Source organism: Amblyomma maculatum, chromosome 1 (genome assembly GCF_055883805.1).
Source record: "Amblyomma maculatum isolate TAMU_Amacu chromosome 1, ASM5588380v1, whole genome shotgun sequence".
Classification (NCBI taxonomy): Eukaryota; Metazoa; Arthropoda; class Arachnida; order Ixodida; family Ixodidae; genus Amblyomma; species Amblyomma maculatum.
The window spans coordinates 75,841,874-75,859,103 of record NC_139344.1 but is presented as its reverse complement, the minus strand read 5'-3'; the positions used below and the strand labels follow the sequence as shown (position 1 = coordinate 75,859,103).

The following is a 17,230-nucleotide window of genomic DNA, read 5'->3' as shown; positions in this document are numbered from 1 at the left end:
AGAGAGTCTGACGATACTGTCCGACTCTCAATCCGCATGCAGAAATTTTCAACGGGGTAAATTATCTAAGGTAGCGCACCAAATCCTTTCTTCCACAAGCGAGCCAACAAAACAATGCACTCAAACACTAGTGTGGATTCCGGGGCATGCAGGGGTCAGGGGAATTTGTACGCAGACAGGGTAGCACGAGGACATGCAACCTATCGTGCGCCCAACAGTCTCGGGACAGAGGACCTGATTCCGCTTGACCCTGACTACACCACAATACTACAACACTATAGAGGCTTGCGGAAGGTATATCCGGAGCCGCACAAAAAGCTCAGCAACGAGGAGGCCATAGATCTGAGGCGGCTACAGACGGGCACCTTCATTAATTTACACATATTACACATGATGCATCCCACGACATTCAGAGACGAGTGCCCGTGGTGCGGGAAGACCCCTACCCTGTACCACATAACATCGGAATGCAGCTCACATCAACTACAAAAAATTGAAAACCCAAATTAAAGACAGTGGGAGGCTTTGCTGGCCAGCTCTGACCCGGAGGCTCAGCTCTACCTGGTCACAAGAGCTCGCAAACTGGCGAAAGCCAGTGGCGCCCTGGACTGGGGGCGCCAACCGCTCGTCAGCCTCGGTTGAAGAGGCGAAGAAAAAGATCCCCGAGCAGTTAATAAAGTTCACTCACTCACTCACTCCGTGTTCCCGAACTGCCCACATTACAAGTTAAGTTCCTCACGCGGGCTCATGTTGAGCCAAACAACCTTGAAAAAATGAATGTGCGCAGGCCAATATATTTTCCCCACTTGTTATAGCTACACTTCATTTCCTCCTGGACAACCCCCCGTGTCATCCTGAAGCATGTGTGTTTCAAGATAGCTACGCCACGATCACTTTTATGACGATGATATCAAAATGGTATGCCTTGCCCAACATCGCATAAGTGAAGCCATGGAGACACCAAGAGGAGCCGCTCTATTTGTCAGATGACGAGCGACTCTCTTGGTTAGAGTTGGACTTTAGCATATCGAAGACATTCAGGTCCAAGGAGGCAGTTCAGTTCAGTCGTTCAGTCGTGTCCGACTCTTCGTGACCCTATGGAACATGTCACGCCACGCTTTCCGGTCTCTCACTATATTCCTAACATCACATAACTTCATCTGCAGTGCCTCGAGGATGCCATCTAACCATCGCGTTCGCTGCCTACCCCTTCTCCGGCGACCCTCAACCTTTCCCAACATCAAATCTTTCTCCAGCGACTCCCCACTTCTCATCAGATGACCAAAGTAGCTGAGCTTTAACTTTAGAATTTGACCCTCCAATGAGCAGTCAGGGTTTATGGTCGACAATATCGACTGATTTGATCTTCTGGCAGTCCAAGAAACTCTCAAGAGTCTTCGCCAGCACCACAATTCAAACGCGTCAATTCTTCGGCGGTCAGCCTTTTCCACAGTCCAACTCTCGCATCCATACATCACAACTGCAAAGACCGTAGCACGAGTTATACGGATCTTGGTCGGCAGACTAATGTCTCTGCTCTTTACTAGGCAGTCAAGGCTAACCATTGCTCTCTTTCCCAGAAGCAGGCGTCGCCTAATTTCATGGCTGCAGTCTCCTTCCGAGGTAATCTTGGAGCCCAAGAACAGAAAATCTGTCACAGCTTCCACTTCTTGTCCATTGATGCTCCAGGACTTGATAGGGCAAGACGCCATGATCTTTGTCTTTTTAATGTTCAGTTTAAGCACAAACTTCTCACTCTCTTCTTGTATGCGCATCAGAAGTCTCTTGAGTTCCACTTCACTTTCTGCCATTAAAGTGGTATCATCCGCATATCTAAGGTTGTTGATACGTTTTCCAGCATTTTTCACTCCAGCTGAAGACTCGTCCAGGCCGGCCTTCGTCATGATGCACTCCGCATATAGGTTAAATAGGCTGGGCGACAGTATGCAGCCTTGCCTCACTCCTTTCTCAATCGGAAACCAATCAGTAAGACCATGCCCAGTTCTGACTGTGGCCTCTTGCCCTTCATACAGGTTCCTGAGGAGACAGATGAGGTGAATTGGAACTCCCATCTCTTGGAGAGCTTGCCACAATCTGCTGTGACCTACGCAGTCAAACGCTTTCGCATAATCAATAAAGCAGAAGTAGATGGGTTTCTGGAACTCTCTTGCTTTTTCCATGATCCAGCGAAGGTTGGCAATTTGGTCTCTAGTTCCTCTGCCCTTGCGAAACCCAGCTTGCACGTGCGGAAGCTCCTGATCCACATACTGCTGCAGCCTACCTTGGAGGATTTTCAACATCACCTTGCTAGCATGCGAAATAAGCGCGATCGTGCGGTAGTTGGAACAATCTCTGGCACTGCCTTTCTTTGGAATGGGGATGTAAACTGACCTCCTCCAATCCTGCGGCCACTGCAGGGTTGTCCAAATCTGCTGACATAATGTATGCAGAATGTTAATAGCGTCAAGTTTTGAAGCAACTCAGCTGGAATGCCATCAATTTCGCTAGCTTTGTTCTTAGCAAGGCTGGCTAAGGCCCATTCAACTTCACTCTTCAGGATGCCCGGCTCGAGATCAGTAATCACAACCGTCTTATGTTCGGTTTGCACATTCGGGTCCTTCTTGTACAGTTCTTCTGTGTATTCCTGCCACCTCTTCTTTATCTCTGAGGCTTCAGTGAGGTCCTTGCCTCGTTTGTCCTTTATCATGCCCAGCTTAGCACAGAAGCTTCCTTTGGTATCTTTGGCACGTCTAAGCAAAGGCTAACCAAACAAACGTACGAAGCAACAATAATGACAACCAGATCCAGAGTGGCGCAAATTAAGTACCTTCTTGATCACATCAAGTATTTTACAACAGTGTCTTCTGTGTGCCTTACTAGTGCATTCCATTTAACCGAATCTTATTTTCAGCTTCCGATACGCCCTAAAGCAGGCTCTCAAAGCGGGTCTATAGCATCGCTTTTTAGCAGCCTAAGGCAATTCAAAGGCGGGAACGACAAAGTTGACGCAAGGGCTGCAGTTTTCACCTCGGAGAAAATACTGAAGGTACCACTAGCAATATATATATATATATATATATATATATATATATATATATATTGCTAGTGGTACCTTCAGTATTTTCTCCAGTATATATATATATATATATATATATATATATATATATATATATATATATATATATATATATATATATATATATATATATATATATATATATATATATATATATATATATACTGAGATTATACACATTTTGCCATGCTTTGTGCAGGTTGGCATCTTGCAAGCATCAGTCTGCAAATGCACCTATCAACAATAGGCAGCTATAAAACTTGGCATTCGTGATTATGAAAGTACCTTGCCAACTGCCATATCACGTCTGCTGCGAGAAAGTTTTCGAGTCAGCTTGGATTCATTCATGTGTGGTGTGAACCAGCAGCTGACATAGAGTTAGCACCGATTGGCTGGTTACCTTGCACGTCCATTTGAAGAGAAAGTATGAATAGTTTTACAGAATCCCATGAAACATTTTTATTTATTCTGTTTTCAGTGCCTGCCCGTGTTTTCATTATTTATATATTACCAATGTTTAAATAACTTCTAGTGCTTACCTTAGAGTGTCAATAATTTTATTTTATTAGTCCCCATCCATTTATCAACTTTGTGCCTTGTGATTCCTGCAAAACCCTAGACTTATCAAAATTCTTGATGACGGACGCCTAAGGTATCTGAAAATCACCATGCACCTTTGTTAGTAAGGTGATGAAGTGTCCGCAGGTCATAAGAAGCAGCAAGCTATGCAACATGTTACTTCGTTCCATCCCTTCTTCCCTATTTTGTGCAATTTCCGGAGTTGATTTGCGAGAGAGAAGACCGCAGTCACACTAAGGGCCTAACCAAACTAATGCAGCCACTGTTGACCAACTGGACATGCAACATCAATTAGACAGTGGAAAAAATCCCGCTTGCACATAACCCTTTTTCGAAAAAAGTTCGTCGCTTGTAAATAAGCTTGCGTGTCTTCTGTGCATCACGCGGCTTCGTAATCAAACGAGAAAAAAAATTGCCTGAGCCTGCGGGCGTGTCGTTGAACTGGCTGTCTTGTGTTGTTTCTTTTGCAACAGTTTGTGTTAGCTAGTATGTTTTGGTGATGGTACCCACTTGATTATTATTTCCAGTGAAAAAGGAGGAACAGGCTGAACAGTAATGTTGAACGCTACGTCCTGAATTGTAAGTTTCCAGAAAAGTGCACGCTGAATAAATGGCCGCAGACCATGTCCCGATTTCAAGATTGCAATATCTGATACATTATTACAGTGGTTGAAACGCAACTAAATGGGTGCGCACTCAGCGAAGCACGCGACTGAATCGTTCTCGTTGTAAACGGAAGACCACGAATGACTTGGAAAAGCCTAGTGATGATGATTTGCCGCTATCACCTTATCAATAGCAAACTTGCACATAGCATCACATAACGAGTGAAACGCCACTCATGATCCTAAATTGAGCAAGCGCCGACCACGCGGACGCAGAAACGAAAGCACAGCCACGGCCGCTGCGCGCAGCTCTCCGCCCGGACTCGTCCCGGAGCGGTGGCGCCGCAGCGGTGGCGATGAGAACTAGGCGCAATACGGCTCTTCTGGGCGACGCGACGGGCCGCACCCAAGTGCGCCTCCATTGAGCGGCCGCGGACCGCTCTTTACCAATCTCTTTCTCTATGCGCCAATCGCAAGGTCAATGAAAATGGTACCAATGGGAGAATGTTTTTGCAGATCGACGATGGGCAATCAGGTGACACATGGGTGACGTAGCCTTCATGTCACGTACTTGTATCGCTTGTATCTTGCGGAGTCTTTTTTTTTTTCTTGTAAGAGGAAGAGCTTGCTACAGTTTGTTTTGTCCACGCCATGGCTCCTCCTCCAATACAGTCTTCTCCCCTCCCCCATGGCTCCAAGCAGTAAAACTGAATTGGACTCCCCCGGGAGAACGAGTGAGCGCAGATTTTGTGCGTTCGCAGTCTAATTGCTTTCGATCTTTTTCTTCCGGTGGTCTGGCGGGGTTAGAGCTGGTATTCGAAGCGACGCAGGGACGCAGGCACTTCGAGTCGCGAGTCTGCTTCTTCGCAGCGCGCTGCACAGATTGTGAGTTTGCTTCCCCCCTACAATAAAAACGTGCTTATGCGGGGCCGCAAATATATTGAGTACCTGCGCATGCGTTATTTGCACACACGCGTGCCCACAAACATGCGGTTTTGTAGTGGCAAAAAGCAAATAACTTTAACTGCATAAGAGCATCTTGCGTGTGCCCCTGAAACGCCATTTACGGCCGTATTTTGATGCTACATGTGTTTAGAGGTGGTCTTAGTGAGCATCGAGATCACATTCAAAAAGCTCTGCGTGTTAGCTGTAATTTACAAATAATTTTGGAAAATTGCCGCTCGCAGCCGATTTGGGCGACACACCACCGTGCGTTTTCAGCCGCCCAGCCCATGCGACGTCATTGGGGTTAGCGTTATCATTGGCCATGGCCATATGACGTCACGTGTAATTTTTGCAATTATAGATTTTAAAATTAGCACTATTCTTCCTGAAAGAAGTATTTTATTCGTTAGTTATTATTGTACATTAAAGAAAGGTAAGAATTCTGCGCGCATCTTGATAGAAGCGGAACACTTCCGGCCGAGAGAGATCCGTCTGCTCGCAAAAGCACGTGTTGCCCGGTTGTCAGTCTTGAAATCTCGCGATCTCAACTGCTGCTGCTTTTTTTCTGGTCTGCAATGGACCACCATTGCTGTGTAGTTGGCTGTAAAGCCGAGGACAGGAAAGATGTTATAATGCGACATCGTGTCCCTACAAAGCAAGGTGTCACGCGGGAAAGCTGGCTCCAACGCGTCGGGCTGTCATCGTCGGACAAGCGCCAGGAGCTCAGAGTTTGTGGCCGCCACTTTTCCCGTGACGCATACCAGTATAATCCCAGTTTGGCGCAGCAAACTGACCTCAACATGAGACGTCAACGCCTCAAGTCCGACGCTTTGCCGACGCAGTTTCTCCCTGGAATGGTAAGTTTTCTGGGTTGCGAGTTATTGTGGAAACACGCGTAGCATGGCTCGGAGTCTCGCATGGAAGTGCATGAAGCCTAGCGCAAGTTTTGCAGGCGCAGATTCCTTGCGCGCAAACCGCTCTTGCGAGAGGACCACAACAAGTTAAGGCGCTGAAAAAGTATGAAAGGGAGCTCTCGCCCTGCGGCGCGCGGATAAGGGAAAAAAAAAAAAAAAAAAAAAAAAAAGATAAGGCGACCTGCGCACATGGAACCATGAATTAACATACAATAACGTGTACGCGATCACAACAATCGCAGTATAATTTGCCTGGGTGGTGCAGTAGGTTAGGGTGGTCGACTGCTGTGCCCAAGGCACAGCGGCCGCTTTTCGACGGAAGCGCAAGCAAGGTGCCCGCGTACCGGTGCGGACAAAAGTAAACGGAGCACGCTTTTTCTTCATTTTTCACTCGGTGCATATTTGAAACTGGTAGTCGTGGGATGCGTGGACCGGTAGTAGACGCAAGTGCCCTTTCACGGACAAATATTTCCTGATCTCCAGTGAGGAAGGCAATTTGACTGAAAAAGCCTAGCTGCTCCGTTTACTTACGTCCGCACCTGTACATGTGCTGTGCGATGTCACTCAGTGCTGTGCGGCGCCTCGTCTGAGTCGAATTTGGGGCGTTGAACCCCATAAACCAAGCCTGACTTGTAATAAAAAAATACCAGCACACTAATAACAATACAGATCAACTGCTTCCCCCCCTCCCCCACACCCCATCCACCTAAAGATATGCTTATTTTACAGTGCGTTTAGTCTGCTCTTGATCTTTGCCTTTTAACACCTGTATATGCATGTCTTTCTCATTCATGAAGCGGAAAATTGAAGGGGAAATTGGCTCGTTATGATACAATTAATGAAAGGAGCCAACAGTCGAGTCCAAGGTAAATGTAGGTTTTTTTTAAATACTTTTGTGGTGATATTGATCAGAATTAGTCCTGTAACGATTTTAGGCAGAAAGATGATTAAATACCAAGTGGAAGGAAAAATAACATGTGGTATATAGATAAAAAAAAAAGAAGGTATCCCCTATGACCTTGCACTTGCAGACTTTTGTCTCCTTTCATTCTCATTCATGTGCAGAATAATAAAACTGCCATTAACACAATGTTGATTACGCACAAATTTCCTTTCTTTTCCTAGCATGGCAAACCATCATCGCCAGGAAGCCCGAAAGACCTCAGCACTACACAGGTTTCCTTTGGACAGGTTAGTACTGTTATCATGGTATTAATAACAATGTATATATACTTTTATATTTATATTTATGAATATTTAGGCCACATATATAACTTTGGAATATGTTGCACGCATATATGATGGCTCTATTGCTAGAAGCTATATAAACTAGCACAACTGTTGCTATGTCATTATGCTTTCATGCAGTTAGTTACGTGTTCAACCATTGCTTCAGGCACCTACCGGAGGTGATCCAAATACCACAGCTCTTCCTGTAGAGGTGAGAATATTTTGGATAGTTCATTTTGTCCAGTGGATGATGCAAGTGTTTTGACATATGTACACACTTAATTTTCAACTGTACTGAACAGCTTTGTATTATATTGCATATGATGGCTCTATTGCCCGAGTAAGTAAGCTATGCAAATTAGTGCAAATGTTATGTCTGCTTCCATGCACAAGCTCGATCATCGCTTGAGGCACCTTCTGGAAGCAATTAAAATGTAGCTCTTCCTGTATAGATGAGATTATTTTGGAGTTCAAATAATTAATTTTGTTTAGTGGATGATGCAAGGCTTTGGTGTGCACTGGCACACCAAAAAAAGAAACTCGGAGCATATATATTAACTGGATTAACATGGGAGACCCGACGTTCAAAAATAATGAGCTGCTGGATTGGTTCATGGAACAGTGTATTAGTCGACTGTCCTGCACTGTGTCTTTTGTTTGTGCTGCTAACATGCCTCCAAATTTTTCAGGGCTCTTGAAACTCCACAAACTACAGCTTGTCTGTGCAAATTTTTTAGTCATATCAGTTCTCCACTTTCAGAATATTTGTGTATGTGTAGCAAGTTGACAATGTTTGCATTTTGTTACGGGCAGTTCTCTATACAGCACCTGAAAATGAAAGCATGAAAAATTTCAAATCTGCAACCATCATTATAATTATGAATATCTGTCTGCAGGAAGAATCACCAGCGGGGCCTTCAACTACTCGCACGCATACTGTGGCAACACAATGTGGGAGTGCCATTCTGTTGGTAAGTCATTATTGATAAAGATGTTGTACTGTTGTGAAAATGTATTAAAGAGCTATATGATTGATTACATTAAACGTAGATGGGGTGCTTGCGAATAATTTTAAATATATGAAATTTTTCCAGGCACACAGGTGTCTATTGGATTTAAATCTCTAGTCAGCACCAAGGTTTAAACAGAGATGCCTGCCACCAGAGAAGTCGGTGGCAGGCTGCTATCACTGGCCAGTTACTGCTATCACTGGCCGCTCGTTAGAACTTCTTTCATCCACTTTTGTGCATTTGCTGGCTATGGCAGGCAAGAAAATTTGTCATTTAAGCACTGTTCATTAGGCAAAAAAAAAAGAAAACTTGACGAAATACGTCACCTATGTGTCACATATTCACTCATTCAAACCTGCAAATATACCCTCCCTGTGACACAGTCCATTCGAATGATAGCGTTCATAACTCTCATGCATGGCTTGACATGATTAAGGATGTGGTAATACTCACAATGGGTCAACAAATATTGCCTTGATGAGTCTATAGAGACCATGCCTCATACATACCTTGCACACCACTAATCTCGGACGTGGTGTTAGGTTATTCACAGTTGCGTCAGGTAGCAAAAGGGCAATTTTTCCTTACATAATATGGTCATGCTGTGTCTGCCTAGTGTACATTAGTGCTGTCTTTAGAGCTACTACGGAGCCATCACATGCACTTTGAAGTTTAATTTTGCACAAATATTTGAACAAGTCACTAAGATGCACAAGGATATTTGATTCTGTTGTGAAAAAAATATAAGTTGCGTAGCCCTAAAGTGTACCTAATTTGCCATGGCATTTTTCTGTTCCCTGTTGATAGAATGAAAAAAAAAAAATGCATACCTACTATAAACTTTGACAGCAGCTTTATTTAGCACATTTTACAGCCAAGACATTCCGAGATGAACATCCACGGCTGCTACGTATTAGTTCATAATATTAACAATCACACGGCACCAATCGCTGACATCACTGCACTTCTTTTTCAGCGACCATCAGGATGAAACGGCCCAGTCAGCGATTGAGGAACCCCTCTACAAAGAGCGAAAATTCCTTGTGTTCGAGGGTTGCCTGCGGCAGCTTCTTGAGACCTGAACAATGTGCGGGCAAACAAGAACCCTTTACTTTAGCATAGCGGGAAGCCTTGTGACTGTGAAGGGGACATGCTCACTGCAGCATTCTTTCCTCTGAAAAAGCCAACCACTGGTTGAAGGAAAAGCAGCAAGAAATGTCCTCCTGGCTGCAGGCATCTTGTTCTCTGGCTGCGGTATAGCTTCAGTTCTTCGGTTCCTGCAATCCATTGGGGTGCAAGGCATCACAGAGAGGACCTACTACAACTACCAACGGGCATACTTGCTACCTGCCAGAAATGAGGTTTGACAATAAGGATATCTCTCATACAACATTCAAGTCAAAGTATATGTCATTAACTCGATAACTAGATGTCGCATCCTTTCATGACAACAACTTGAAGCTACAATGCAACATATAAAACATATAAAATGCAGCATATATGCAACAGCGGAGGCATTGCAGTGCAATGCACCTGCTACTGCACATCTCTGTTGCCTTTGGCTACATGTTTAATAGACCAGCTGCATGCTCTAGTACTGAAGGCATAATTTTTGCAATATTTTTTTTTTTAGTAAATGTGCTGTGAGAAAAGTGAAAAGCAATGCAGCATTTAAAACCTGCCCCCCTCATCCTAATATGCATTAAGGCAATCACATGACTGCAAGTTTGTAGACTCTAAATTGAACATCTCCTTCTTTGCAGCTTTTTCAGCAAAGGCAAGCAGAACTTGCTAGTGAACTTGTAGGGACAACAACAGACCTGGCAGGGGATGGTCGCTGTGACTCGCCAGGCTACAGCGCAAAGTACATGACTTGCAGTGTACTAGCTGTGCAGAATGGAGCCATTTTGCACACTGCACAAGTTCAAGTCGGTGAGGTAATGCGACTCATCCTTTCCGACAACTGAGGTTCCTCCTAACATCACATCCTATCTTACGGCATTTCAACCCTTCTGCTCCAACTTCAGTGCACACGGACGCAAGTGGCATAGGCCTCAGTGCTGTCCTCGTTTAGCGCTATGACGACTGTGAACATGTGATTGCTTACGCCAGTCGGACTCTAAGCAAGACTGAGCACAACTACACCATCACCGAGCAGAAATGTCTCGCGGTTGTTTTCGCCGTGCAGCGGTTTTGCTGCTACCTGTACGGAGAGCCTTTCGTAGTAGTAACCGATCACCATTCCCTATGCTGGCTACTCAATCTCTGTGATCCGTCTAGTCGCCTAGCCCGCTGGGCACTTCGCTTGCAAGAATACGACTACAGCATTTCATACAAAAGTGGCCGACGGCACGCAGATGGAGACTGCCTCTCCTGGTTGCCACCTGCCACGACGGAATGCGACGCGGACAACTTTGATCATTACGTCACTGCTTTATCTCAGAGATTTCCAAATACTCATACCTTTTGAACCGAGGAACACACCGATCAGCATCTGGAGTCGTTCTTAGCTGCTGCTCAAGACCCAACCTCGAACAGCCAGTTTTGCCTATGCCTATGTGATGGCCTGCTATACAAAAACGTTTACTCTCGTGGCTGCTTGCTCCAGGAAAGTGTCTTGTTTTTTTCACCCAGCCCACGACCAACTTGTCATCCCCACTCCCTGTACGGCCGCCGCTACCGGCCAACTCTGCGATTACGATACTTCATTAGATAAGAAGGCTGTGAGAATCCGTTTTGCTACAGACTGTCGGTTAATTGAATATTCTTTTTGGCTTTGTTTAAACCTTGACCTGGCTTAGTATTTTACGCTGTGTTTTTGTGTAACTCTCGCCCTTACTTACTATCTCTGGAATACTTGCTTTGTTATTTTATAGTCTTCTTTATCGCAGCGTTTGTTCATTGTCGGTTTTTTTCTCTTGTCATTTATTGAGTCGTTTTTTATTACTATCATGTCCTGGTGTTTTATTAATTTTTTTATGCAGTGTAATTTGGACTACTACCTATATATGTTCCCATTGTGTGTTAAAAAAGTGACGCATAAATTTATTCCTTGATCACACACCAACACACGCACTTCACTGGTTGACCGGCCTAACTTTTAACTGTGTTCTCAAACCTCATAGAGGGACGACGGGTGACCGTAAAGTGGATCCCGCGCCTCTGTTAATCGTTAAGGCGGGGTCTGTGACAATATAAAACAGAAAAAAACTGCAGGAAAGGTATTACATATGCTAAAAAATTACAAAAATTACAAATAGGTCAATGAGCTGCAAGGATTCATGGGATTTGCCAACTTTGAGAAAAATTTGTGGCACAACCTGCATACTCTAGTGCAGTGAAAAAAACTTCTCCCCCCCCCCCCCCCCTCCAAAAGAAATTGCATGAGTGCACTCAATTCTGCTTAGGTGCAGTAATGTGAAACCACTGCGAATTATGTCACACTGCTTAAATTGGTCCGACACTACGCTAGCAAACCTCGGCCGCACTCGTCCAGATGGCGTACGTGTATGCCATATTTACCCAGGTTAAATGAAGGAGTGGTGCAGATGGTACTTCATGAAGATCACAATGTTTGCCGCACAGCTGAACAGTATGTTGTAGTTTGAACTTGATGAAGAGAAGGATGCTTACTGCACAGCATGAGAGTGTGTTGCAAAGTGCATTGCTCGTACCGTAGACTGGGAATGCCTCAGCCCACATAACCAAAGCAGAAGCCAGTGGAGGCCGCTTGGAACCGTCAAAGCCGACAGCCCACCATCACACACCCACGTAACTGGTCGGAATGCTCTGCCCCAAGGCAGATGACCTCTTCCCCTTGGATAAGTGCTCCCTTCTTCTCTCCTTGCAAATTTCATCGTGGTCTTTTTCTGCAAAGCTGTAAATTCTTCAGTTCTGCTCCTTCTATCTGGTGCTCTGTTCTATACTGCCTTTCGTTTTCCTTTGACTATCCTGCACAGATGAATAAAATGTAAACACCAACACTGGAAAAAGCGACCATGAAAAGAAGCCACAGAAGAGGAGATATGCAGATAGAAAAGCGACAGTAAAAACTAGAAACATATTCACAGATCTCAAGGAAGCAAGATAACAAGCCAAGCTGTCAACAAAGTTCAGGCCCCAGAAATTGCAAGAGAACAAGTTAAAAACATCCTTATCAACAGTGCCAAATGAATGAATTATGAAAGAAGCTCCTCGCTCTATAAAATGCCAGAGGGATAAATATTAGAACAGGCAATGACAAGGTCTCCCAGCCCAACTAAGTGATTCCTGCGGTACAGGCTACAAAATGAGAAGCAGTGGCTACCTTAGCTGGCAGAATTTGTGTACATATATTCACTGTGAAAGGAGAGCGATGTAATGCACAGTTAGATACAGCTGATAATCAAGAAATAGGGAATTATGTCCAGGCATGACAGCTGGTGATAGCCGAGACAGCTAAAATAAGGCTTTTAGAGCATCCGCTCTACTTCTCCCGTGCACAAACCTCAAAGTGAATGCAATGTTGACTTTGAACTCTCACGTTGTGCAGCAAACAATGTCATCTTTATAGCTTAGACATGACAGCACTATGCTATTGCCACAACCTATCACACCTCGTAGTAAAACTACAACACACTCTCCTCTGTACAGTAAACATCGCCTCCATCAATTTCTAATTGCAAGACATTTTCGTGCGCTACAATGATCATCGTCTTAATGTTTCATCTACTCCTTCTCCTTCATGAAACTTACGGAAATACACCATGCACATACGCCACCTCACTATAGACGGAGGTTGCAACCGTGCCAGACAGCCTGCCGAGACCATTGAACAAAGAGAAGCCAGACTAGCCCATTGCCAAAAAGCTGAGCAAGAGTGCAAGCGAGCCAAGATCGAAGTGGCAGCAGCAGCTGTGACTGCGGCCAATGGCTAACGCTCATGAAATTTGGTTCAAGGACGGTTGAACCTGCACAACGTTTTGAAAATATGCAGTGCTGCCCCTACATTTTGGCAAACACACCTGAAAGGGACCAGCTATTACTGCAGCTTGGAGATAAGAAATGTAACACTCTGCAAGCGTATTAGACTGTAAATAAATTCAAATTAATAATTCAGATCAGCAAATGCAGGAACAAGAGTTGTGGTTTGATCTGTGCTTCACCTGTATTACTCCACTGCTGGAATGGATGTATTCTGCGATCTGTTGTCATGTATTCACGGCTAGGAGTATCAATAAACAAACCTTCAAGCACTCATTTCATTGTGTCAGTATTGAGCACTCACACACTCGGTATCATTCAAAACACAGAATGCTCGTGCTGCCTCGGCATAAGCATTCTGTGTTTCGATTTTAATTTTTTTTCTATAAAATTCCATTCCAAATAAATGAATGTTTACGGTAGATGCTTAGAAGCATGTGCTCAAGCAGACTTGGCGATGCTCGGCATTGTCCTCCATTCTGGATTGTTTTTGGATGTGTATTTTTTTTTTACTAGGATTTGAATTTTCTTCCCAGGCTTTATTTTTCACTAACTAACAGTTCTACACCTTTCTTGCTTAGATATCTACAAGTTCTGGCACTTTAGAGGAATGAGATGTCTGTTCTTAAACAGTGCCACAAAACAGACACTTGACGCAGTGCATAACTTGGCGTTCATAAAATAGCATTCTCTATTTTTCCACCTTAAAAATAAACGCACTTCCATGCACCACTCGAAGCAGTGCGCCTGCACACGTGATAAAGTTTAGAATACAGCATGCAGTGAAGCGACAATCACCTGAGATTAAAGGGGAGGGTGCCTGAATCCCATGTAGCTCGCCGACGGAAATTCACGCCGAACCCGGCAAACGACGCAGGATGGCAGGACCACCCTGTTGCCTTCGCCCAGCCTGCCCCAAATCCACTTGGTAAACAAGCGGTAGGCTATGAAGCGGTGCTGCCTGAAAATACCACGCTTTACAGTAAACGGATCATACACACAAAAAAAAAAAATAATAATAATGCGAATCTGTCACCTGACGCTTCCGCACTACCTACTTGTTTACATCTCCGTCTCCATCGATGTTCGCTCCCTCCTCCTCTCGTGCAATGTGCACAGCCCGAAGGACTTCGGGCGTTAGGCACACGCTTTGGAACGCTGGGTGGATCGTAATGCAGCCGCCGTCCTGCTGGCACACCACCAGCACCTCCGGCATGCTGCGGCAGCACACATCTTCTTCAGGTGTGGGCATGCTTTCGCAGCGGCCGCAGCGGCACCTGCGCATAAGTAAAATGTGAAAAGGCCGCGAAGCAAACACGAAATGGCATTTCGTGAAATAAGAAAGTTGTAATAACTTATGTGCAGTGGCGCGTGCGCCACGGAACGCATCATAGTAGGCCGTCGTCTCCGTTGCCAGCGGGTGGTTCAGAAGGGCCAGTCGATGGCGTGCTGCTGTAGTCGCTGTCTAGCGGATCACGAAACGGAGTATAATCATATGGATCAAAGTCCAGCTCGGCAGCGGCTTCACGCAGCCTCGCTTCGAGCTCGGGATCCATGCGATCCATGGCGACCGACACGCGAACCGCCGCTCCGCAAACACGAAGGGGAAAAAATCGGAGCACTACCGGAAGTAAACAAACCGAGAGTCGGTGGCGTCACTTCGTGACGCATTATGGGCGGGGCGTCGGCCCGGACATTTTCTTTTTTTTTGGCCGGCGCATCGGCGTGTATGAGTTGAGGGCTACAGTGACGGGAGAGGAGGAGCGTCATTTTTAATATGGAATATCTGCGCTATTAAAGATGTTAGCCTAAATTTTTTTTGCGCTTTGCTGACTAGCGAAGGCACGCCGACCGCTCGTGCGCCTTTCTTAAGCACGGCTTCAAGCTTTTCATGGGCCCTTTAAGCTGTGGCATTATGCAAGATGGTACTTATCCTATGGACAAACAATTTTACGTCACCATCGGCACGTTGTTTTTCTTTCTACTTTGTGTTTATTTATCTTCCCCTAGACACATTACATTACTAATTTACGTGATTATGAAGTAAAAATAAAAAAAAAAGACCAAGTACAATCCCCAATGCTTTCCTTGGCCTCGCCGACTGTCGGCTTCTTTCCTTCATATATTATAACGAGTACCCGCATTTCCCCTTCATTTATCTGCTTGTAGCTTACGAGGGTATCGGTTCTGGCAGTCTTGAAGCCATAGGTAGCGTAAGAGGGTTCTAGTACAGCTTACGCCTTCACTCGTGATCACGTTCTACGTGACGCTGGCGGTACGTAACACAGGACGTTCCACGTCCACCGCTATAGTTGAGGGTGGCGCTGGTGAACACTCTCAAGGTTCGTATACAGACAACATTAATACCCAAGAAAGTACCAGGGGGACAGCGGCCGATGTAGCTCAGTTGGAAGAGCACCGGACGCGTTATTCAGAGGTCGTGGGTTCGGTTCCCCCCATCGGCACGTTGTTTTTCTTTCTACATTGTGTTTATCTTTCCCCTAAACAGATTACATTACTAATTTACGTGATTATGAAGTAAAAATTAGAAAAAAAGACAAAGTACAATCCCCAATGCTTTCCTTCGCCTCGCCGACTGTCGGCTTCTTTCCTTCATGTATTATAACGAGTACCCTCATTTCCCCTTCATTTATCTGCTTGTAGCTTACGGGGGTCTCGGTTTTCGACTCTTGAAGCCATAGGTAGCGTAAGAGGGTCCTAGCAGAGCTTTCGCCCTCACTTGTGATCACGTTCTACGTGACGCTGGCGGTAACACAGGACGTTCCATGTCCACCGCTATAGTTGAGGGTGGCGCTGGTGAACACTCTCAAGGTTCGTATACAGACAACATTAATACCCAAGAAAGTAGCAGGGGGACAGCGGCCGATGCAGCTCAGTTGGAAGAGCACCGGACGCGTTATTCGGAGGTCGTGGGTTCGGTTCCCACAATCGGCACGTTGTTGTTCTTTCTACTTTGTGTTTATTTATCTTTCCCCTAAACACATTACATTACTAATTTACGTGATTATGAAGTAAAAATTAAAAAAAGACAAAGTACAATCCCCAATGCTTTCCTTGGCCTCGCCGACTGTCGGCTTCTTTCCTTCATGTATTATAACGAGTACCCTCATTTCCCCTTCATTTATCTGCTTGTAGCTTACGGGGGTCTCGGTTCTGGCAGTCTTGAAGCCATAGGTAGCGTAAGAGGGTCCTAGCACAGCTTTCGCCCTCGCTCTTGATCACGTTCTACGTGATGCTGGCGGTAACACAGGACGTTCCACGTCCACCGCTATGGTTGAGGGCGGCGCTGGTGAACACTCTCAAGGTTCGTATACAGACAACATTAATGCCCAAGAATGTAGCAGGGGGGACAGCGGCCGATGCAGCTCAGTTGGAAGACCACCGGACGCGTTATTCGTAGGTCGTGAGTTCGGTTCCCATTATCGGCACGTTGTTGTTCTTTCTACTTTGTGTTTATTTATCTTTCCCCTAAACACATTACCTTACTAATTTACGTGATTATGAAGTAAAAATTAAAAAAAGACAAAGTACAATCCCCAATGCTTTCCTTGGCCTCGCCGGCTGTCGGCTTCTTTCCTTCATGTATTATAACGAGTACCCTCATTTCCCCTTCATTTATCTGTATATATACCTTCACCTAAATCTTGAAATAACTGAACTTCATTGAAGTTTCCTGTCGTAGGGCTCTCTAGGGGTCTAACATTCTGTCCTACGACAGGAAAATTCAATGAATATTAAATGAAAATTCAATGAATTTCAGTTGCTTCAAGATTTAGATAACTTTGCAAGGAGTCTGCGTCTCCGTAAATACTTCAGTAACCACGAAACGAAGCGTGAAATTAACATACCTGGGATATCTGATAAATCATGGACACAAAGGGAACACAG

At 45.0% G+C, this 17,230-nt stretch overlaps 2 protein-coding genes across 7 annotated transcripts; one reads left to right on the top strand and one right to left on the bottom strand.

The window, feature by feature from the left end:
- The first annotated feature begins 5,318 nt into the window (after positions 1-5,318).
- LOC146202839 (uncharacterized) lies at positions 5,319-8,335 on the top strand. The gene is made up of 4 exons (XM_084602192.1): positions 5,319-6,062; positions 7,245-7,310; positions 7,516-7,560; positions 8,246-8,335. The coding sequence occupies exons 1-4, from the start codon at positions 5,781-5,783 to the stop codon at positions 8,333-8,335; spliced, it is 483 nt and encodes a 160-aa protein (XP_084458318.1). The 5' UTR covers positions 5,319-5,780.
- An 860-nt stretch (positions 8,336-9,195) lies between these two features.
- On the bottom strand, positions 9,196-14,647 carry LOC146202838 (P2X purinoceptor 7-like). 6 transcript variants are annotated; one of them, XR_014703774.1, is made up of 4 exons: positions 14,380-14,647; positions 14,120-14,282; positions 11,882-12,310; positions 9,196-9,636 (listed from the first exon to the last, which is right to left on the bottom strand). XR_014703774.1 is itself a non-coding variant. In XM_084588372.1 (3 exons), exons 1-2 carry the CDS (start codon positions 14,604-14,606, stop codon positions 14,126-14,128), a joined length of 384 nt encoding a protein of 127 aa, XP_084444498.1. In that variant the 5' UTR covers positions 14,607-14,647; the 3' UTR covers positions 9,196-9,636; positions 14,120-14,125. The 6 variants fall into 6 exon arrangements, 2 of the variants coding, with proteins under 2 accessions (XP_084444498.1, XP_084444497.1); XR_014703777.1 differs by having other exon boundaries at positions 11,993-12,310; XR_014703775.1 differs by having other exon boundaries at positions 12,131-12,310.
- Positions 14,648-17,230: the final 2,583 nt, after the last annotated feature.

Coding starts and splice junctions, on each gene's coding strand:
- LOC146202839 (XM_084602192.1), top strand. CDS start 5,781: ATGGACCACCATTGCTGTGTAGTTGGCTGTAAAGCCGAGGACAGGAAA. Junction 6,063..7,244: donor CGCAGTTTCTCCCTGGAATG/GTAAGTTTTCTG, acceptor TTCTTTTCCTAG/CATGGCAAACCATCATCGCC. Junction 7,561..8,245: donor CCACAGCTCTTCCTGTAGAG/GTGAGAATATTT, acceptor ATCTGTCTGCAG/GAAGAATCACCAGCGGGGCC.
- LOC146202838 (XM_084588371.1), bottom strand. CDS start 14,606: ATGCGCAGGTGCCGCTGCGGCCGCTGCGAAAGCATGCCCACACCTGAA. Junction 9,637..14,379: donor GGAGACGGAGATGTAAACAA/GTAGGTAGTGCG, acceptor AATGGATTGCAG/GAACCGAAGAACTGAAGCTA.